Source organism: Idiotropiscis lumnitzeri, chromosome 8 (assembly GCF_059441095.1).
Source record: "Idiotropiscis lumnitzeri isolate Australia: NSW breed Sydney's pygmy pipehorse chromosome 8, RoL_Ilum_1.0, whole genome shotgun sequence".
Lineage (NCBI taxonomy): Eukaryota > Metazoa > Chordata > Actinopteri > Syngnathiformes > Syngnathidae > Idiotropiscis > Idiotropiscis lumnitzeri.
In genome coordinates, this window is record NC_142398.1 from 8,353,977 (window position 1) to 8,374,241 (window position 20,265).

Genomic DNA, 20,265 nt, shown 5'->3' on the forward strand with positions numbered 1-20,265 from the left:
AGAAATGAGTCCTGATTATATTTATGTGTATTATACTGGATGCCCAAACAACCAACAATGGAGAGGGACTCAATTTTGCAGTTCTCTGCTCATCCAAAGAGGCCATGCTCCAAAATGTCAAAAGAACCACTTCATGTGCCACTTGTGTGGACAGATCTGCGTGAGGAGGTGGGGAAAAAAGATGACTGCAAAGGCTCTGTATAACTTTGTTAAAGCAAACAGACAAAACGTCTGGTCATCTTTGGGCTTCGGTCATCATGATCCTGATCCTGAAACTAGCGATGACCCAGGCTCTGGGTCAGATCCCCTTTTCATTCATCATTTTAGCTTCAATTGTCCTTTGATAAATGGAATGAATTTATTCCAGAAAAGACTACATAGACTGTAAAAAAATAAATAAATTTAAAAAAATTGTTTTCACAGAAAAAAATGGCTGGCAGCTGTGTTTGCCAGAATAATATTGTAAAAAATACAGCAGTGTAAAACACATGACAGCACAACCAGTAAATGTTACAGTTTAAAACTGTAATTCTTTACATGTTAAACTGGTAAATTCAACATGTGAGTTCATCACGTGCTAACCAGTCGTCCACCGTGCTGCCCTGTTAAAACTAAACCTAAAAACTGGGAATCACAAAAGAGTAGAAGATTGAAGACTGTATAAATGGGTGGCACGGTGGCCTGACTGGTTAGCACGATGGCCTCACAATGCGGAGGTTGTGGGTTCGATTCCGACTTCGGCTTCCTCTGTGGAGTTTGCATGTTCTCCCTGTGGATGTGTGGGTTTCAGCCGGGTACTCTGGTTTCCTCCCACATTCCCAAAACATGCGTGGCAGGTTGATTGAAGACTCTAAGTTGTCCCTAGGTGTGAGTGTGAGCACGGATGGACGTTTGTCTACTTGTGCCAGGGATAAGCTCCAGCACCCCTCGCAAAACATATAATGGATAAATGGACTGTGGCGCTCCTTTTTTCTTCATCAATTATGTATCCACATTATGGTGCTCCTTATTAACATCTAATTTTTTAAGTCTGGCACCTGGACCCACATCATAAATGAGGAATTCTGGAAAGCGGTAAAAAAAAATCATTTTGTTCTATTCATTAGTTAGAAATAATTAAACTGAAATCTGAGGATACCGATGAGAGCCCAAAATCGACAGTCCAATGATGCTCAATTGTTCCATTAGGAACATTGATGACTCCCTGCACATTGGTAGCTCAAAGCGATTCATTCACTTACGCCATCTAGTGGTGATTATTGGGCGGAACTAATTGTGCGGTAGAAGGGTTCCACCCGACACTGATTGGCGAGTGCATTCTTCAACGCTTACGTCTTAGACATAGTTGGGTACTGACTGGGTGAATGAAGGAGGTAGGCAAGATTTACAAAAATGTTTGGCCCCTTGTGTATGCGAGCCCACGAGGTTTGTGTGTTTTCATTGAGTTGTTTATCATTATAACGTTTGTCTTGTATTTATTATTTTGTAAGTGCAACGTGTATTTATTTGCTTTATGTCTGTGTTTGTGACCAGTTCTCACGGGTTGTTAAGAGACGAAATAAACCCTGCATTTCATTCAATCTCGTGTCGTGCTACACGCTACATCCTGAGGGAGCGACAGGCAGGATGGAACCACGTGGATGGCGGGCATTGCAGGCAAAGAAACTGATGGAATTGGGACATCCTGAGCCAAGTCACCTTCCAAAACTGGCCACACTTCGCGAGGCTAAACAAGAGAAAAATGATATTCGATGATAAAAATCCAATTTTGCTGCAGTTGAAGTACAGTGCACCGCACAAAGCTACGTAGAATTAAGGACGTTGGACTGGACACGTTTTTCTGTCACTACTGGAGTCAAACACAAATGCTTGTGTACAAGATATTATACAAAAAAATCTCACCCAACTGTATGCTTTGATGCAACTGGCTCAGTAGTTAAAAAACTGGTGAGACCGAATAGCTCGTCTGGCCTGGGTTGTCATCCTATGTCAGGGTGTTATGACAGGAAATAACAGCTCTCGTGTCCCAGTGGTGCAGATGTTGCCTGAGTGCTTTCACACAGTAGCTGAAGGAATGGATTCATGCAGGTTCACCGGTTCTAAAATAATATTGCCTTTATTAGTCCCACAATGGGGAAATTCGAGATTCGAACCCAGGCCTCCTGGGGAGACTGGGTCCTGAACGCGGCGCCTTAGACCACTCGGCCATCTTGGCAGCCAAAGAAGCTGTGAGTGATTTTTCTCTCATCATTTTTGGATCTCTGGTCGAGGCTTTTTTATTTGAAGACCTACATCAAGTCTTGCTTTGGAATCAGCATTTTTTGTGAGTTCATTAGCACAACTACTAAAGTCACAATGTGTGGAACATGCAAAACATCTTCTACGTGCCTTCACTATTGTGGCACTTAGTGAATCTAAATATAATGACAGTTCTGAAACCTCTCTCCCACCAGAAATGTGCAAGAAATACCCAAAAGCTGAAATTGCACACAAAGAATTTGTCAGCCTGCCAGATGAAGAGGTTGAGGTACAGGAACCCGTCGATGCGCACCATCAGCAGATCCAGACTAATGCTCGACAGTGCGTGACAGAAATATGTGAGGAGAGCTGGTCACTTGCCATGGCTGATTGGGACAGAGATAACATCCACTTCCTCCATGAGATGATTCCACTCTGGACAAGAGTGATGGTCCCACTCTTTCAAAGTTTGGCAGCTGCTAAAGCAGAATTCAACATCGTAAAAAGAGTTCTACAGATGCCACTGCGGAGTTAAAAAGTTGAATAAATCAGACACTGATGGTACAGCACTGTTTTAAGTCTTTTTTCACCCCAAAATGCTTTGCACGTGTTGAGACAAAAAAAAATCGTATGGGAAACATCATTGAAAACAGGTTTAATTAAATGTTTAGTCACTGACGATAGTGTCACTGGATGTTTTGGTTTGTGATGAGCCTCACATCTGCTATAATTTAAGAAATAGTCAGATAGGCGTAATGAATACGACAGGGAGTGTTTACCTGAAGTTCGTCCTGTAACAGTGGCATTCCAGGATTATGAAGAATGTCAAATGCGCAGAAACATACAAAACTAGTTCATCATCAGACCTTGGTTATAATTTGGAATTATTAACAAAACCAGTGACTCATCAGATGACGGACTATGAATGGCTTTCTGCTTAACATCTAAAAGATAAGAACTGTTCTACATTGTTTGATGTTCTCTTATTGCTTAAAAATGGCATAATGGCATCCACACAAAAAAAATTGCAAAACCTCTCATGTATGTAGTGAATTAAAACCTGAAGACATTTGTTGATATTCTGTTATACATTTAACGCCAACTAGTGGCAAGTAAAAATATTTGTTTCCATTCTAATGTACTGGATGGAGCCGTTGAACAAATCCAATTGAAGATTTGTCAGAACAGCCTCAAGACATTGCTCTTACTCGACACCAAATATTGTGACACTATACGGTGCCACAAATTGTGGTTATACACCACCAATCACGGAATTTTCCTAACCATTTAAATTCAAGAAAAATACCTAATTTGCTTCCTTCCTGAGAACCCAAAATACTAAAATACACAATAGTTTGCCATAACCATTTATCTTACTCTAAATAACCTAAGGTATACAGTCAAGAGTTTCAGACTGCAAAAGGTAGGTATATACATTTAGTTTCTGAAAATCTGCTACCCAAGTGTGTTTCTTCTCATTTACCACAGTGCGCAGTTTCAATTTATTTAAAAAAGTGAATCTTTATTTGAGAAAGAAGACACCTACTTCACAGGGAGATAAAGACGGTACATTGGAATGTGGTACAACCAACAGGCATAAATACAATTTCCATTAAGTACTAGTAAAAAAGAAAAGAAAAAGGAAACCAGCACAGCTGCAGTGTTTCGGTAATTGACAACAAAGCAGAAAACTTGCTAGAACCTAAATAATACAAAGTCCGTAGGAGCTTTGACACGGTTAGCAAATGCACACATACTCTTGTAGTTGTGGCTTGGCTAACAATAATGTGCTGTACATACAAACGAAGGGTTGCCTTTACAACTTGAGCTTTTTCCGACGCCCTCGACCGTCTGAGGTTCCTTCTGGCTTCCGTTTCTGGGCCTAAATGGGAGGAGAAGCAGGGATTAGTAAACCGTTTCAGATTTTTTTTAATTTTATTTGGACATTTCAGTAGTGGAACCATGACCAACAAAGATAGGTAGAAAATTCTAAAAAATTACTCTGAAATGTTTGAAAAGTCGGACTCTGAATGCTGTTATATTAGTCCACGTATTTTCCATGCGCAGAGCCACAAAAAAAAAAAAGTCTCAAAAACATACCGGAAAGACTACAAAAGTCGGCCATTTTGATTTGAAGTGGTCATCTAAGCCATTTCCAAGAGTTCAATGATGAACTTGTCTGACAAATTTAGCCCGATAGGTACCAAATTTGACGTATGCAAAAGTGCAAAACATGTGTGATACCGCTATTGCGTGTGAGCTGAGAATGTCAGTCAAGTTCGATGACACGTCATAAAACAGAGACAGGCAGAGATGCATAAATACAGTTACTCCACTCCTGAACGGCCATTCCTTTCAGTTAATAATAATAATAATTTACTTGACTTCAGATGGAAAAACAACTATCTTGGTTGACCACAGCCAACTGTATCGCATCGCTCCACTTACTGAGCCCGTCTTCGGCCCCCTCTTCTTCTTCTCCGCCTTCTCCCGCTCCTCCAGCTCCATGTTCTCCCTCTCAATGAGTGTGATGAGTGTGTTGCATCGCCTCTGCAGCTCCTGATCCAGCACACAATGACACATCTCAGCAACGATGGCCGTAAAGCCGGCGTGGGAGATGGCGGGGAAACCTCTGCTCACCATAGCAGTCCTGGACTTGAGGAACCAGTCGAAGCGGAACTGTGGCGAGTTGCGAATGCACTGGCGCAGCTCGTCGTACACGCTCTCCTTGTCGAAGCCCAGCTTGTGCAGCATGCAGATCAGGAAGCGGTCCTCCTCCTCCGTGTAGTTTTTGCCCTTGTTGGTACCGTAGGAGATGCGCAGCTGGTGGAAGGGCGCCTTGTAGCGGCCGATCTGGAATGGGAGAGGACGTGAAAAATGCTCAACCGCTCACGAGCTGGTTTAACTAATAACTGCAATGCCAGCGTAACGTTACATCAATAGTATTGGGTTATTTTTCGGGGTGTGCATCACTCCAATAAAAGAGGCATCTCCATACATTTGAAAGTGGTACAATCCGCTTCAATTATTCAAAGCACTTGCATCTTTCAAATCAAAACCAACTCCTCGATTCAAATAGTTTTTTCTTACACTCTAATATTCTAAATATCCTCTGTTTTTTAACTAGCCGATATCAGATTCTTTCTGAAGGTATGATAACCTTGAGCAAAAATATCACTGACATGGTATTAAAATCACAGCTCTAAAATGACCTTTTATGAAATATTTAGGTAGTTAAAAATATTTTCTCTTCATTGAACAGAATCCATTTTATTTTCCAAACAAAATACAGTAATCCCTCGCCACTTCGCGCTTCACTTTTCGCGGCTTTAGTGTTGAGCGGGGTTTTTCCAAAATATTCATAAAAGATAAAAATAAATAAAAAAATTGAGCCATAGCAGAAAGACACTATTTCAAAGAGATTAGTTGACTCTGAGGCTTTGTACATATCCACAGGCACACAAACAAGGCGCGTGATAGGTTTGTGGCGCAAGAGCCAGCAAAGAGAGCACAAGTGGATTTTTCCCGGGAGCTGATTGGCTGCGATGACCCAGCATCTTCTGTTGTTGTATCTCACCAGTCTGGTCCACGTTAATAAACGAACGGCACTTTGAGCAACGTTCTGTTCGCAAACTCCTAACGTCATTCAAATGTCCCGTTCAGTTAGTTAGAGTCGAGCAGGATAAGCGCATAGTAAACAGCTGTGTCCAGAAACTGTGAGCGGGGTGCGCTCAGCCACCCGACAAGCATGGCTTGCTCAGCAAGATTTTTATCAAAAGGTACGCGTTCGTGTTGTTGTGCAAAGCGAAAGTTAAGCCATCATTACTTCCGGCGACAGTGCACTTTGTTCCATCGTAATCGACTTTGTAGACCACCTCTCACAGCCTGCAGCTTGGCATTTATTCTCCAGTTTTGTTCCGGTCCCAATTAACCATAAAAAACAAATACTTTGTACAAAAGAACCAAATATCTTGTTAAATTAAAATAAATAAATGTAAACATTCTTCTTCTGGTTTAATTCTTCTTAGCAAGTCACAGTGTCCCAGCACTGGTAAGCCATTTTTAAACACACCACTGAGCTACTCTTGTTGTTTTTTTGGATCCGCACATGGAGTAGTGTATGAAAGTGGTGTCCCCATGAGTAAAAAACATTTGTGTTAACGAGTGCTGACTTTTCCACACTCTCGTTTACGCAAGCTGCTTGGGTCAGTCAATTTCTTAGCACCACCGCAGGCCGTCATGCTAACGAAAGTCATACTTGTATTTCAAACTACTCAAAAGAGGCTGTTTTCAACAAGACTAATTAAAGAAAGCATGTCAAGTGTACCGTAATTATTGATACAGCGAGCATTTTGATAAAAGCACAGAGGAAAGTTACAATCGCTTGGTACCTACCTTGGAGTCCAGTGCCTTTTTGATGCTGATCCTCCTCTGGATCCTAGCCTCACCTCGCTCGATCTGAGCCATGATCTTCTCGATGTCCTGAAGCTCGTTACAGCGCTCCCAAAACACAGCTGAGGAACAGAGTGAGTAAAGGACTTCATATATGTGGAAGAGAAACGAGAACAAATTTTGAGCAGAAGTGGATATTACCAGAATACTCCATGACTTCTTCCGGCGTTTTCCCCTCCACCTCTCTGGCGATGTTCTCGATGTCGTCGCGACCCCACTTCTCGTTGGCTTTGATGAACTGGTTGAAGTCACGCTTGTTCCAAATGGTAAATCCCTGCTCGCGAGGGGGGGGCAAAAAACATTAGTTCTCCTGAATAACGGGCACATGAGGATATCCAGTATTTATCCAATGCTCCCTTTTATACAGAACCCAACAATCCCTCTGGGATATTGCAACTAGGGGTGTCCCAATACAACTTTTTTCACTTCTGATTCAATACAGATAGTGTGGCCTTTGTTATCCATCCATTCATTTTCGGAAGCAATTAACCCCACTAGGGTCGTAATCATGCAACAAAGTTGTCATCTGCGCAATACTCAACGCTGCGGTTAGCTTCAAGTACAGTTGCATTGAAAAGCGGAGAATCTGAGCATGTAGCCAGGTTTAACTAATTAATAAAATGCAACAGTCAAGACAAGGAGTGGATTAAGGAATGGACTGCTTCGCTAAGCGTGCTAATATTGAAGATTTTGGATGTTGACCGATAAAATCCGATACTGATTTTTTTTGGCTGATATGGGAATCAGGACACCCCGAATTGCAACAAATGTGTGTGCTTTCTCAATGCAATGTTTTTCCTAATGTCACTATTAATTAAAAAAAGGTAAAGCCGTGTAATGGGGGCAAATCAAGTCAGCTATTTCACACAGTCCAGCAAAAGGCACTTATGCCACTTGGGGGACCAAGGTGACTCAGAAATAGCATAATAGTATAGTATATAGATAGAGATTGTATATTGACTGTGTGCAAGGCTATTATTAAAAAAATTCTGCAATGAGGCATGCAAACTTCACAACTCTATCCCGTCTTTGACCATGTTTGATGCCTTCAATCATTTTGTGTCCATCAAGTTCACACAGAACAACGATAAGAAAGATAGCTTTAGCAGTGTGAAAGGGGCTACAGTTGTGCTGGGTTGCTACCTGTTGCAAAAGATTCTCTTTCTCCTCCAGCTCCTCTTCCGTCAAGGCTTCAGCTTCGTCAATCTTGGCTTGCTCCTCCTTCTGGACCTGAGCAGAGTTGGGCATTTCCGGATTGCGTGGCACCTAAATGGACATGTTTGCATTAATTAAAAAAAACAAAAAAAAAAAACATTGTCAAACAATAGAAGGTGTGTGTGTGTGTGCACATGTGACCAGTGAGAAGCGTTACCTTGTAGCCAATTGTCTTTCTGTAGAAGAGGATTTCCTTTTCAAGGAGCTCAAAGAGACGTGGGGGGAAGAACTGGAAGTCTTGGACATTGGGCTGCTTTGGCGGACGGGGAGCCTAAAGGGTCGAGTGCGAGCAAAGTGAAACATGGTTTAGTTTTTGACTCAACTGTTTTTAGAGAGCAGCAATGTTTCAAACTAATTCAACAACACTTTTCCGAACATACACCATCGCACGACATCAAGTATTGCTAACCTAAGTCCCAAGAGTACTTTTTTTGTTCCGCCCCCCCCCCCTCGCCCGACTTAGATTTATTTTGGTATGTAAAAAAATGCATGGTGTCTCCTTCAAAGCTTAAGTGAATCTTGTACTTTTTATTGGTCCTACCTTGGGTGCTTTGGGCTCACTGACTCGAAGGGCTTCTCTGAAGTAGGCGTCCACGGCGTAGTTTGCCTTCCTCTCTCTCTTAGGGGGCTCAATCCAGTTGGTGATGACCTGATGGAGCAAGAACAGGAGGAGGAGATGAACACCAACTCTTTATATTGTGAAAATGAATGTTGTTTTCGTTGCTCTGTTCTACCTTTTTCTTCTCTCTGTAGTCTTCTCCCTCAAACGTGTACACGCTGCTGTTTTCCGTGTCCATGGTGAAGTTCCTCAACGAGCTTTCGCCCAGGGAGGACAGCTTCTCCTTCATCTCCATCGTCTGGTGGGCGGGTAATCAAACATCAGGCAAAACGTGAGATGGAAAGCTGTGTGGCCGTGCTTGCGCGAGGACTCACCTTCCTCTCGCCCCTCTCCAGGATGGCGTCGATGTCGTCGTCTGTGATCTCGCTCTCCTTGGAGGCGAAGACGTGCGTGGCGCCGTGCCGGATGATCGAGAGCATCTCGTCTTTGCCCAGCTTGTTGGCGCTCGGATCCACAAGTCGACCTGTTGGGATAAAGAAACAGCCATGATCGCCGCACGGATTGAAGCTGATGTTTTTGGCCGTGGATCACAGTTCCTATAGCTCAAGATGTTCAAAGACTTTTAAATTCCATTTTAAATGAAATTTAAGACCAACGATACAATATCGCGGAAGTCCCATGTTGTCCAAGGTTGCTTTGAGTTAATAAACGATGTGCCGCTGCTCTTAAGCGTCCCAACTAAAAACACACAACTGTTTTGTTGGTTCCGCTATCGAATGATTGTGTAATGTTGACGCAAGAGTCATTCGATAGAATGAAAAGAGAGATAGTCACAGTAGTTAAATCTTACTGTTTATGCATTGCTTTAGCTGTCATTTGTTGGCTAGAAATATTCACAAATGGACACTCTCACTTATTAATTTCTAACCTGGCCGTGACAACTTGAAAACAAAACAACAATTGTGTTGTACCTTGCTGGATGACGATAGAGTCCAGGCGCAACTTCATCTCCGCTCTCTCCACGATTCGCTCCTCTACTGTGTTCTCCGTGATGAAACGGAAGACGCGCACCTGCTTCAGCTGACCGATCCTGTGAGCTCGATCCTGGGTTGCGGGACATAACTTGGAGTGGTAAAGCACCTTCTTGGTTATGTTGAAATAAGCTCAGGTATCACTCACCATGGCCTGGAGATCCACTTGCGGGTTCCAGTCCGAGTCGTAGAGGATAACGACATCAGCTGTCGCCAGGTTGATACCAAGGCCGCCGGCTCTGGTGCTCAGCATGAAGATAAACTTGCTGCTGTTGGGCTCGTTGTAGGCATTGATGGAGATCTAAAACATCGATCTACATTTTAGTTGAAAGCTCACAACAAATTTAAACTGCAAAGATCGCAGTCCGCTTGCAGCGCACCTGTCTCTCCTCGTGTGGCGTCTGACCATCCAGGCGACAGTAGCCGTAATTCCTCCACATGCAGTAGTCCTCCAAGATGTCCAGCACCCTGGTCATTTGGCTGAAGATGAGGACACGTGAGCCTAGAGGGGGGGGGACAAAAAAAACAAAAAACAGATTGAATAAAATGTATATAAAAGGTGCTTGTGCAAGACATAGAACAGAACCAATAGTTTGTCCCATCTCTTGCATATTTATACGGTACCATAGGAGAGTGTTTGATACCTGTGGACTGATAATCATGTGTATTGATATTGACCACAAGAGAAAGTGATCCATTTCAGTACTGAAATTCTAGCCCATTACTGACGCAGCTATTTTTACCCTTCCTTGGTATGTCGGACTGTAAAAAGAAAATGAAGCATCACTGCGCAGTACATTCACATTTGATGTTCAGTACTGATGCCATCATAAGAGGAAATTATGACACATTGTGAGATTGATAGTTTCAATACTGTACCATAAAAATAATGTGTGGTACTAGATATTTCATGCTTGTACTGATGCTGTACCATACGAGAAAACAATATATATCGTGACAGCAATATTTTGTCTCAGCTCCTTGTATATCTATTCTGTACCATAAGAGAAAATGATGCATTGGATTATTGATACTTTGCTCTATCCCCTGGGTATCAATAGGGCAACTATCACATTTTGTGTATGGATTCCAGAAGAGAAGGTGATATGATTCATTGTTATAGTTGTTTTGTCCCAACTCTGCACCAGGACACCTCCAACTTACCTTGCTCTTTCATCTTGGGGAGTAGCTTGTCAAGCACCACCATTTTGCCGCTGTTGACCACGAGGTGGAGGTCGGTGGTGTAAGGGGGCCCGGGCTCGGCGCCATCGAACAGGTACGGGTGGTTGCAGCACTTGCGCAGCTGCATGAGAACATTAAGCAGGCGCATCTTGTCCATCTTGCCGGCAGAGTTCAGGATGTCTATGTCCTTCATCAGAATTTTGGTGTACCTTTTGGAAACATTGGTATGTGATTTTTTTTTAGAATTTATTTTTAGCAAAAAAACATGGATTAAAATAAAAAGCAGTTTTTTGTTTAAAAAAAAAAAAGATTTGATTTGAATGCCATACTTAACATAAATGGTACTTACCATTCTCGCTGCATTTTACTGAGTCCCACATACATCTTTATCTCCTTCTTGGGGAGCAGCGTTTTCTCCACATCAGCTTTTATGCGACGGAGGAGGAAGGGGCGGAGCACCTACTCGCAATAATATAATAAAAACATGCATCAAAAATGAGCATACAAGGTGCCTTTTTAAAAAAAAAAAAAACATATTCACAACATACCGTGTGCAGACGTTCAACCAGTTTCTGATCACCCAAGCAATTGTTCGTGTCAAACCAAGAGTCGAAGTCCTTAAAAGGCAGCATGCGACAAATTAGATATTGTTTTAAGTAGAATGAAAACAGAAGGGATTGAATCAAATACCTCTGATGAATTGAAGACGTCAGGGAGCAGAAAGTTGAGCAGGGCCCACAGCTCGTGCAGGTTGTTCTGGAGTGGTGTGCCGGTCAGAAGAAGGCGATTGGTGGTCTTGAATTCTCGCACAATCTCTGACAACTGGAAAGGAGTGTTATTATGAAAGGATCCTTTTAGACACAGAAGGTGGGTAGCTTCAGGGCAGACGTACCTTGGATTTCTCGTTCTTGATCCTGTGGGCTTCGTCGATGACCAGATAGCGCCAGTTGAATTTTTTGAACACGGCTTTTTCTATGATGAGCATCTCATACGAAGTCACACACACGTCCCATTCGCCGGGCAGCAACACGTCTCGGATGAGAGCCGTCTGCAAAATGGAGGCAGGAGGTTCAGAACTTAAATAAATATTCAATTCAAAAGTTTTACTCCAAGATCATTTCAATAGAAGAGTCGCAATGTATTTTCCAGTGTGAAGAAATGTAACAACTTTGCTGGAAAGATCATTTTCCATTTTTTTTTTTTTGCATTTTACAAGAGAAACATTATTTTAGAGCGGCATATATTTTTTGCAGAAGAAAAGTGGTTATTTTATGCGGGTGGGAAAAATCACTTAAGAGGAAGTTGTAGAATTAGAAGACTAAAAAAAGTAATTTTATGAGAATCAAAGTCATCAAGAACGTGATTAACCAGACATTTTAAGAAAAAATTAAAGTATGTAGTACGGCAGGTTTTGACTGGGGCAACTCACAAATTAACAATGAATTCACATAAAAAAAAAAGTTTTTTCATGAAAATGAAAAGTTAGATTGCCTAGGCAAGAAAGGGTTATTTAAAAAAAGATAACCGAATTTTAAGGTAAATGGCTGTAAATATACATGAAAAAGTAATTACACCCTCGCTGTACCAAAGAGAGGTTTCGCCGCTCCTTCCTGCCGACTGCGGTCAGACTTTTTAACAAGAACATTGGGTCAGGCCTACAAATGGGAGGGCATAAGTGCAATTGTGCAGTCCTAGGATCCAATATACACTACTACTGTACTTTCAGCCAATGGTGTACTTAAATATTGACCAATGATGTATTTTGTTTACCATTACAGAATTCTTACAGTACTTCTATCACTGCAGTATTTCTACCATTGCAGGACGTTCACTATTACAGTACTTTTATCATTGCAGTATTTTTCTATCGTTGCAGTACTTTTACTATTACAGTACTTTTACCATTGCAGTATTTTCTATCATTTCAGTACTCTTACCTTTACATTACTTTTATCATTGCAATATTTTTATCATTGCAGTATTTTCAATCATTCAGTAGTTTTTATCATTACAGCGTTTCCCCTTCTGTATAATGGACATTAGGAGTGTTTCCTTACACTTAGATACGTTTATACTTTGTATATTTGCATGCTTTTTATGAATGTCTGCTGCTAATGTTATACATTAACGGCTACATTACGCCGCCGACTCTGTGTGATCTATATCTTTGCTGCTGTAACACCTCAAATTTCCCCATTGTGGGACTAATAAAGGACATCTTTATCTTTAATTTCACAAAGTTTTAAAATTTTACTTGATAACACGAATGAAACAAGATTTTACAAAAATTCAAGTCGTAAAATTCTGAATATTATCAGTTACACAAACCAAAAACATGTATTTTCCATGAACAAATGACTGCATTAACATTCAAAATAGACGTTATGAGGAAAGTTGTGAAAAATTACAACTTTCATATTGCAGAAATGACATTTTTTCCACATAATGCAACAATTTTAGAAAAAAGGTTTACTCACTTGAAATTGTTTTTTTTTACCCCCTCATCCTTTAAAAAAAAAAAAAAAAAAAGGTAAAATAGCAACACGGCTGACCCTTTCATTTCTGTCTCCAATGAGGCAGACTGCTCGCAGAGACGGCACCCAGCGCTTGAACTCGTTCATCCAGTTGTACAGGGTGGACTTGGGCACCAAGACCATGTGCGGTCCGGGGATGTTCCTATAGTGCTTCATGTAGCCCAGCAGGGAAATCGTCTGGAGGGTCTTTCCCAAACCCTGACGGCATACCAATCGGTTTCAATTAAGTCACGACTCAAGATAAAATGGTACTTCTGCGAGACAGCACTTACCATTTCATCGGCAAGGATACCGTTGATTCCATTCTCGTAGAGAGAGATAAGCCAGTTCAGACCGCGGACCTGATAGTCTCTCATCTTTCCCGTTTTGACATCTGCATGGGAAGGCAAACTTTGGATTGAAATACATACAAAAAACTTTCTTCCCTTTGGTGGATCATGCAGTGACCACTTACAAGATGGCGAATCGTCAAAGCGGGTGCATACGTTTGTGGTCTTGGTGCTCTCGCTCAACAGCTCCTCGTCTTCCTCTTGCTCGGTGCGGCGATGGCGATTGCTGAGGGAAACGCGTGAGGAAGCACATATGGAACTTATTGTGACGTCAAGGTAGCGCAGCAATGAATGCACGCCTCTCTGTAATGGCACAATATGACTAAAGAAACATTTTGTCATTGCTGTGACCGCCAATGGCACATCCAAAAGGAGAGCGGTTGCGAAGTGATTTTAGAGTGCTAAATGCAAAAGACTTGGGCTGACTTGTATAGTTGGAAAAAAATCGGAGGCGTGTGCCGGTGTTCCAAGCTTTGATACAAGAGAAAATAAAATAAAATAACGTCAAGCGAGTCAGAGCATATGGGATACTCACTCTCCAGCAGACAACAAGTTCTGCTTCTCGTCTTTCTTGATGCGAGGACGTCCCGGCTTCATCTTGAGGGGGGACGTGGGAGTCTTCTGTGCGGCGGGCTGAATGAAGTGAGCAAACAGCTCGGTTTGCTTCAACAGGTAGTCGAATCTGTTGGTGCGGTCCGTTTTCTACAAAAGCGCAAAGAAGCAATTAGGATTACTTCCAAACATCGCAAGACAATCCGGCTGTGTTGGCGGCTGAATGCTATCTTGGTTGAAAGTTACAAACAATTCAGTTCACTAAAAAGATACTTCAACTTCCTTGCTGCCAGTTCTATAAGCCTTTTTTAGTCTCGTATGCCACCCGTTCGCAAAGAACGATTGACATTCTTGTCTCACATTGCTTTTATTTCACCACACACACATTGTGTGTGTGCTTGCAATTGGAAAAAAAAAGCATTTGGATGTGCGGTGCTTGTTGATGCGCACGTGTGATGTAGTAAGCATGTTCTCGACCCCTAATGGCCGTCACAGGTGCGACCAAAATTTTGCTGCATCCCGTATAGGGCTGGGCGATAAACCGAAAATTTACCGTTACCAAAATTTATTACAATGACCGAAATCATTTTGCCCATGTCGGTAAATTCGGTGAATAAAAAAAGAAAAAAGAAAAGCCTTTTGTCTGCGGCAATGTTCATGCCCCTTTAAGACCGCTACAGCGCCTCTAGTCATGTGACTCCACCCGTCTGTCGCTCTCGTTGCTGGCGATTCAAATCCAGAAGCTTTCTCACCACCCACAACACAACCATGCTGTGCTGAAAGTTCAAAGTGAGAAGCAAGGTTCGACAAGTGACAACAGCCCATGAACGGAGGCGACACCATACGAGAGAACGTCTCAGAGGTGGACGCAATAGCCTAGCACATAGCTAAAGATAAAGCTCCTCTAGTTACAGTGGCGCGCACAGGATTTAAACGCTTAATGAAAGCCGTATTTCCCGATATGGACTACATCGGGCCGGGAGCTTAGACATGTCAAGCATTTTGCATCTACATCCGACTTGTGGTCGGGTCGCAGCATGGATCCCTGATTGAGCCTGACTGTGCATTACATAGATGACAAGTGGCGACTGCGCACCAGAGTACTCGAGACGGCACATTTTCCCCGATGATGCACACTTGTTTATTTGGCTTGCATTGACATTTTCTTTCATTTTATTTAGCGTTTTTTTTATTTGCCATTATTTCCATCATGAGAGCATCTTGGCGCATTCTATTTGCAGAAAAAGATTTCGCAAGAGGTACCCTTTTTCTTTGTGACATTGTTCAAGTCATGCAAAGCAAGCTCAGGGTTCGCGGTTAACCGCTTCCCGATTGCCCGGGGCAAGTGAAATTTGGCCACGGGCAAGGTAAAATTATGGGCAACTTGCCCGACCGGGCAAGCATTTTTTAAAGCAGCCAAATATCTTTAATTTTGACGAAAACGGTGGTGTGATCTGTTTGTGTGCACTGTATGGTGATGGTTTAACCCAGACACCCCCTTATGTTTTGGTATGGTCCATTGGCCTTATCGGGGGCAATGGGCGGGCGCTACGGGGATCAGTTAGTTCAGTGAATGTCGAGTTAAAGTGGACGTCAATAAATCCCGCAGTATTGGAACTCGCTGTCGTAGCATCCTCATTTGAAGTTTGAAAAACACAACAAAAACCTACGATATTTCGGCCGAAAATTGACAGCCGGAAGTTTTCTTACCTTCTGCGCATGTTTACAAGTGGCGACGAGTTCGTTCAAATCCGAACATTTCGGATTCCTCTGACATGATTAAAATAGCTCGAATATTTTTAAGTAGACAATTCAGTTGTGAGTAAGGAAGGGAGTAATATTTGATTATTGGCTGTTAATTCATTAGCTCCATGATGTGACCTGACATAGTGTCAGTGACTGTGTTCTGTTTATGCTATGAAACTTATGGAGGCAGCACCACAGGCACTGGTCTTAAAGGAATACACAAATTTGCCACACTCATAATTTACTCATGTGATTCCTCAATTGATACGCTCTCCTGGACTTAAAATTGATCATCTGGATTGCTGTAATATCATTTTCCCAATTTAACATGCAGATTTGTTAATTATTAAAACTACAATTAACATTTTCAATAACTGCACAGGATGATACATTTGCTCTTGTGAGTAGGGTTTCATGGTTGATGATGAAAACAAGATTAATTTATGCTTATCAGATTATATGTTTATTTACATTTGTGGCGCACATTTTACAACCATAAACATTTTATTCTTAGAGAAAAAAAATTGTCACTTGCCCAAGTCGGGCAAGTAATTTGGCCACTCGGGCAAGGCAAATTTTAGTGGCACTTGCCCTATGGGCAAGCAGTTTTTATACCCTGCAAGCTATTTGGAATGTTCATACAAATTATTTTTGTACTTTTATTTTTCATTGAAAGTAAAGTGTACCAGTTGGTCAATAAAAAAAACAGTCAATATGCAATTCCTGCATTTATTTTGATTTTAGTCCACGTGGGAATTTATCGTGCATTTATCGTTATCGAGGTAAAATTGCTCGATTTCTCGCGATATTGATTTGAGGTCATATCGCCCAGCCCTAATCCCGCATACAGGCGGAATGGGCGAAGGACCAAAATTTCCGCTTCCAACGTTTTGAAACGCGCGACCGGTTATGTATACGTGCAAACTTCATTGTCTATGTATGGAAACACAACGTCGGGAACGTTGAGCACACCTTCGGTCTGCATGCAGCATAACTTATTGGCGTGTCCTGATCTGATATTTGTATCGGATTACAGCGCATTATAAGACAAAAAAAAACTTTCTGTTTCAGCATCACTTTATCAGACTACATCCAAAAGCTTCGATATTAGCACTCGTAGACAAGCAGTGCTTCAAGAATCTGCTCCTGGTCTTGTATCCAGCAGCGTCGAGCATGCAAAGCCCACGTGATAAAAACAACCAATCCTGTGAAGGAGCTAGAGAAGATAGTGTGGGAGTCACCATATTAATTAAAAATATTGAAGTTTACGGAATAAAAATAAATAAATAATCACACGCACTGCTGTCATTCAGGATTCATTTGTTAAGGAAGTGAATTTCTGCAAGTTGGCATATTTAGCAACTTTAGCGCTGGTAAAACCAATTAAACAAGTTGGCTCAAATCAGACATTACACTACGACGCAATATCGGTATTGGAAGTGAAAAATGTTGGATGGGGACACCCCTAATACCTTATTAATGAGAAGTGTTCATGAAAGCCCAGTCCCCCTGCTGTCATAACACCGGGCCCCTGCGAAGGGGAGCGCCCCCCAGTTTGAAAAGCACTGCCCTAAACAATGACAGGTGTATTTCAGCATTGAGTGAAAAAAATGTCCTCACCACTTTCTCTTCATAACCAGGAGCAGATTCTTTGGTTTTGGTGGAGGAGGATGAAGATGCATCCTGTCCATCGGGTCCTGCATCTGAGGATGACTCTTTGCCAGCATCCGAGTCAGACTTTTCCTATTAAAAAAAATAAAAAAATAAAAAAAAGATTTTCATGGATGTGTTTGGAAATTGCTTTGCCAGAGTGAACAGAGAACAAATGCAACTTCCATATGCATGTCATGGTTATTTTAATCAAATTTGTTAATTCGTGTATGCACAACTTTCTGAACACAGTCTCTCTCTCTCCACACATGCACACCCCATCCATCCATCCATAGTATCTATCCATCTTTTTCTCTAAAATTGAGAAATATCTGCATAGTGAAAGTATTATTTGAGCTTTTAACATGTGCATGATAATAAAACATTTATAAATAATAACCCAATTAATGATGTCTTTTTTAATAAATAATCTTTGAGGGACAAGCCACATAGTTGCTGATTATAAAAAATGAAAAAAAGGGGGAAATACTTGTTAAAATCATCTTCAGTTAGGGCTGGGCGATATGACTACTGTAGAGGTTTTAATATAAAAATATATCTTTATATATTTTAACACACTGACAAAACATTGTTAACTAAGACCTTTCCTTCCTGATGTAATGATGTGGCAAACTACTGCAGTATAGTGCCAACTACTGCCGAGAACTATATTTATTTTGCCTAATGCATTGGTGGCTGGTATCGACTAGGACAGCACAATATATTGAAAAATATCGATAGTTATATTGACCCTTACACCATGCATATAACTAACACATGCAATAATTTTCTTATCTGAATTTTACATGAATGCTTTAATGTACACCGCCACCCAATAGTTGAACATGATCTAGAGTAATTACAATTAATTAGCTAATAATAAATCGATATATTACAAACAATATATTCAGTCACTCCCATTAAATGAAAAAAACACATCTTGATGAAACAAATGTTAATTAAAATGTATTTTAAAACACTAACAAAAATAACCCTAATAGAAATGTCAGCATTTTTAAAACATCCTCACGTTTGTTTATGTTAATTAAATGATACAATATGATAAAACGCCCAAGGCATTGCAGCAATAGTTATGGCATCACCTCGGGAGCTGTTTGGAATAAACAAAGTCACACATCGGTTAACTATTAACAAGTCAAAATGCGCAAATACGAACAGCTTCTCTAACCTCAAAGCGGGTGGGGGGACAACACTATGACGATCTATTTGGCTATGTCGGTTGCGACGTCCTTCATTTACGGAACAACAATGGCTTCGGCGGTGCGGCGCGGCGCTAGCCAGTTGAGTTAGCCACGAGCTAATTGTCGCTAACGGTTAACCAAATACGAGTCAAACGTGCGAAGCGGTCAAATCAGTACGGAATGATCCCAATTATATGTATCGATACAATGGACCACCAAGCCAAAGGGGGGGAAACAATGCCCTTTTTCAAGTCGTATTACCTCGGCTCCCCCGGCTTCTTCAACTTCGGTCTGCTCTTCCCGCTCCGGTTCAACGCAGCTTAGAATTTCCGACATATTTTACGGCTATTCCCTCTTCGACTAATCGTGATAGCCTCTTTTAGAGTGCCCCGTTGTGATATGGATCTTCTGTGGAGCGTATGGGACAACGTTTACGCCGTTGTCCGGTAAATTCGGATGTGTAGAATGAAACACACACCGGTCGGTGCTAGCGGGATTTTGCTGCTCTTCGCGAACACCCGCGTTCTCATAGCGTGGGGTTGCCGCGCAATCGCGAGAGTTGGCACTGCGGCCCTCGTTGTAATCGGAAACATAAGTACTCTCATCAAAATGCACTCGTTTAGCAACACAATAAGGCTACTTTCGTGAAATTGAATGGATATATTAATAAAGTAATCTAACAAGTGAAAATTACAATGTAGCATAAACTGTCAGAACCACTAACAAGAGGTGATACGTTAAAACGATGAAAAAAAACCGGGCAAGTTTCCTGTTCAGTTGAGGTCTTGATAATTTGTGTTACCGTCGGGAAAACGTAAGACCAACACCAAGGTTCAGGCGCATTTTAAGCCACATCGAAGCATTAAAAGTATTTTGTTAAAGTTAAAGTTGCTAACGAATTCACGATATCCCACATTGAAGGTGACATTGAATGCATCACAGAAACTGAAACTAGATTCCATCGTTTAGGCTTTTACAAATATTTTTGGGCAAAACTAATGCAAAAACTATATCGCGTATATTTAATGCATTTAAAAAATATATTTTTTTTTAAAAACCCCAACACTAAAAAACTTGTTTGGTTTAGTTTTTTTTAATTATTATTATCTTTATCATCATCATCACCATTATTATTATTATTATTATTATTATTATTATTATTTTGCGTTTCATTTACGACGGATACCATGTTCTCACAGAAGCTTTCCCCGCAATCGTGGGGTCGGCCGTTGCCATTCAAGTTGAAATGCACGATATTCAACATAAGTCTACTTTCACTTGAAATAATGATGAGAAGGGATTAATTTCTTTTACCAAAGATATTTGAATTTGCATATGTATTGGTTTTAACCTTGTTAACGTTTTAATATTATTCCTAGACGCTGATGCGCTCTAACAGAATCAGAAAAAAATGAATTAAAATGTGGACGACTGGAATTACACAAATCCAAAATTAAAATTGCAATTCAAGGATACTTTTTACTTTAATATAGCAAACATATTATTATTTTTAAATTACAGGCAATGCCAAGACCACCAAAAACGACGCTCAGGTTGGGGGTCCTTCATGCTTGT

At 41.2% G+C, this 20,265-nt stretch overlaps 1 protein-coding gene across 1 annotated transcript; it reads right to left on the reverse strand.

Moving 5' to 3' along the window:
• Window positions 1-3,739: 3,739 nt before the first annotated feature.
• Window positions 3,740-19,238, reverse strand: smarca5 (SNF2 related chromatin remodeling ATPase 5). The gene is made up of 24 exons (XM_088303499.1): window positions 18,952-19,238; window positions 17,459-17,581; window positions 14,076-14,242; window positions 13,666-13,766; window positions 13,484-13,584; window positions 13,230-13,409; window positions 11,570-11,725; window positions 11,368-11,499; window positions 11,226-11,294; window positions 11,027-11,136; window positions 10,660-10,886; window positions 9,876-9,997; window positions 9,644-9,796; window positions 9,436-9,568; window positions 8,839-8,987; window positions 8,640-8,762; window positions 8,447-8,554; window positions 8,063-8,176; window positions 7,834-7,956; window positions 6,832-6,964; window positions 6,634-6,752; window positions 4,879-5,091; window positions 4,687-4,797; window positions 3,740-4,120 (listed from the first exon to the last, which is right to left on the reverse strand). The coding sequence occupies exons 1-24, from the start codon at window positions 19,024-19,026 to the stop codon at window positions 4,055-4,057; spliced, it is 3,108 nt and encodes a 1,035-aa protein (XP_088159625.1). The 5' UTR covers window positions 19,027-19,238; the 3' UTR covers window positions 3,740-4,054.
• Between the last annotated feature and the right edge of the window lie 1,027 nt (window positions 19,239-20,265).

Bases quoted from the DNA above. Each gene is read 5' to 3' on its own strand.
- smarca5 (XM_088303499.1), bottom strand. From the start codon at position 19,026: ATGTCGGAAATTCTAAGCTGCGTTGAACCGGAGCGGGAAGAGCAGACC. The intron at 10,887-11,026 runs GTAAGTACCATT...TGTTTCCAAAAG, and splicing joins AGTAAAATGCAGCGAGAATG to GTACACCAAAATTCTGATGA. The intron at 7,957-8,062 runs GTAACGCTTCTC...ATGTCCATTTAG, and splicing joins GAAAGACAATTGGCTACAAG to GTGCCACGCAATCCGGAAAT.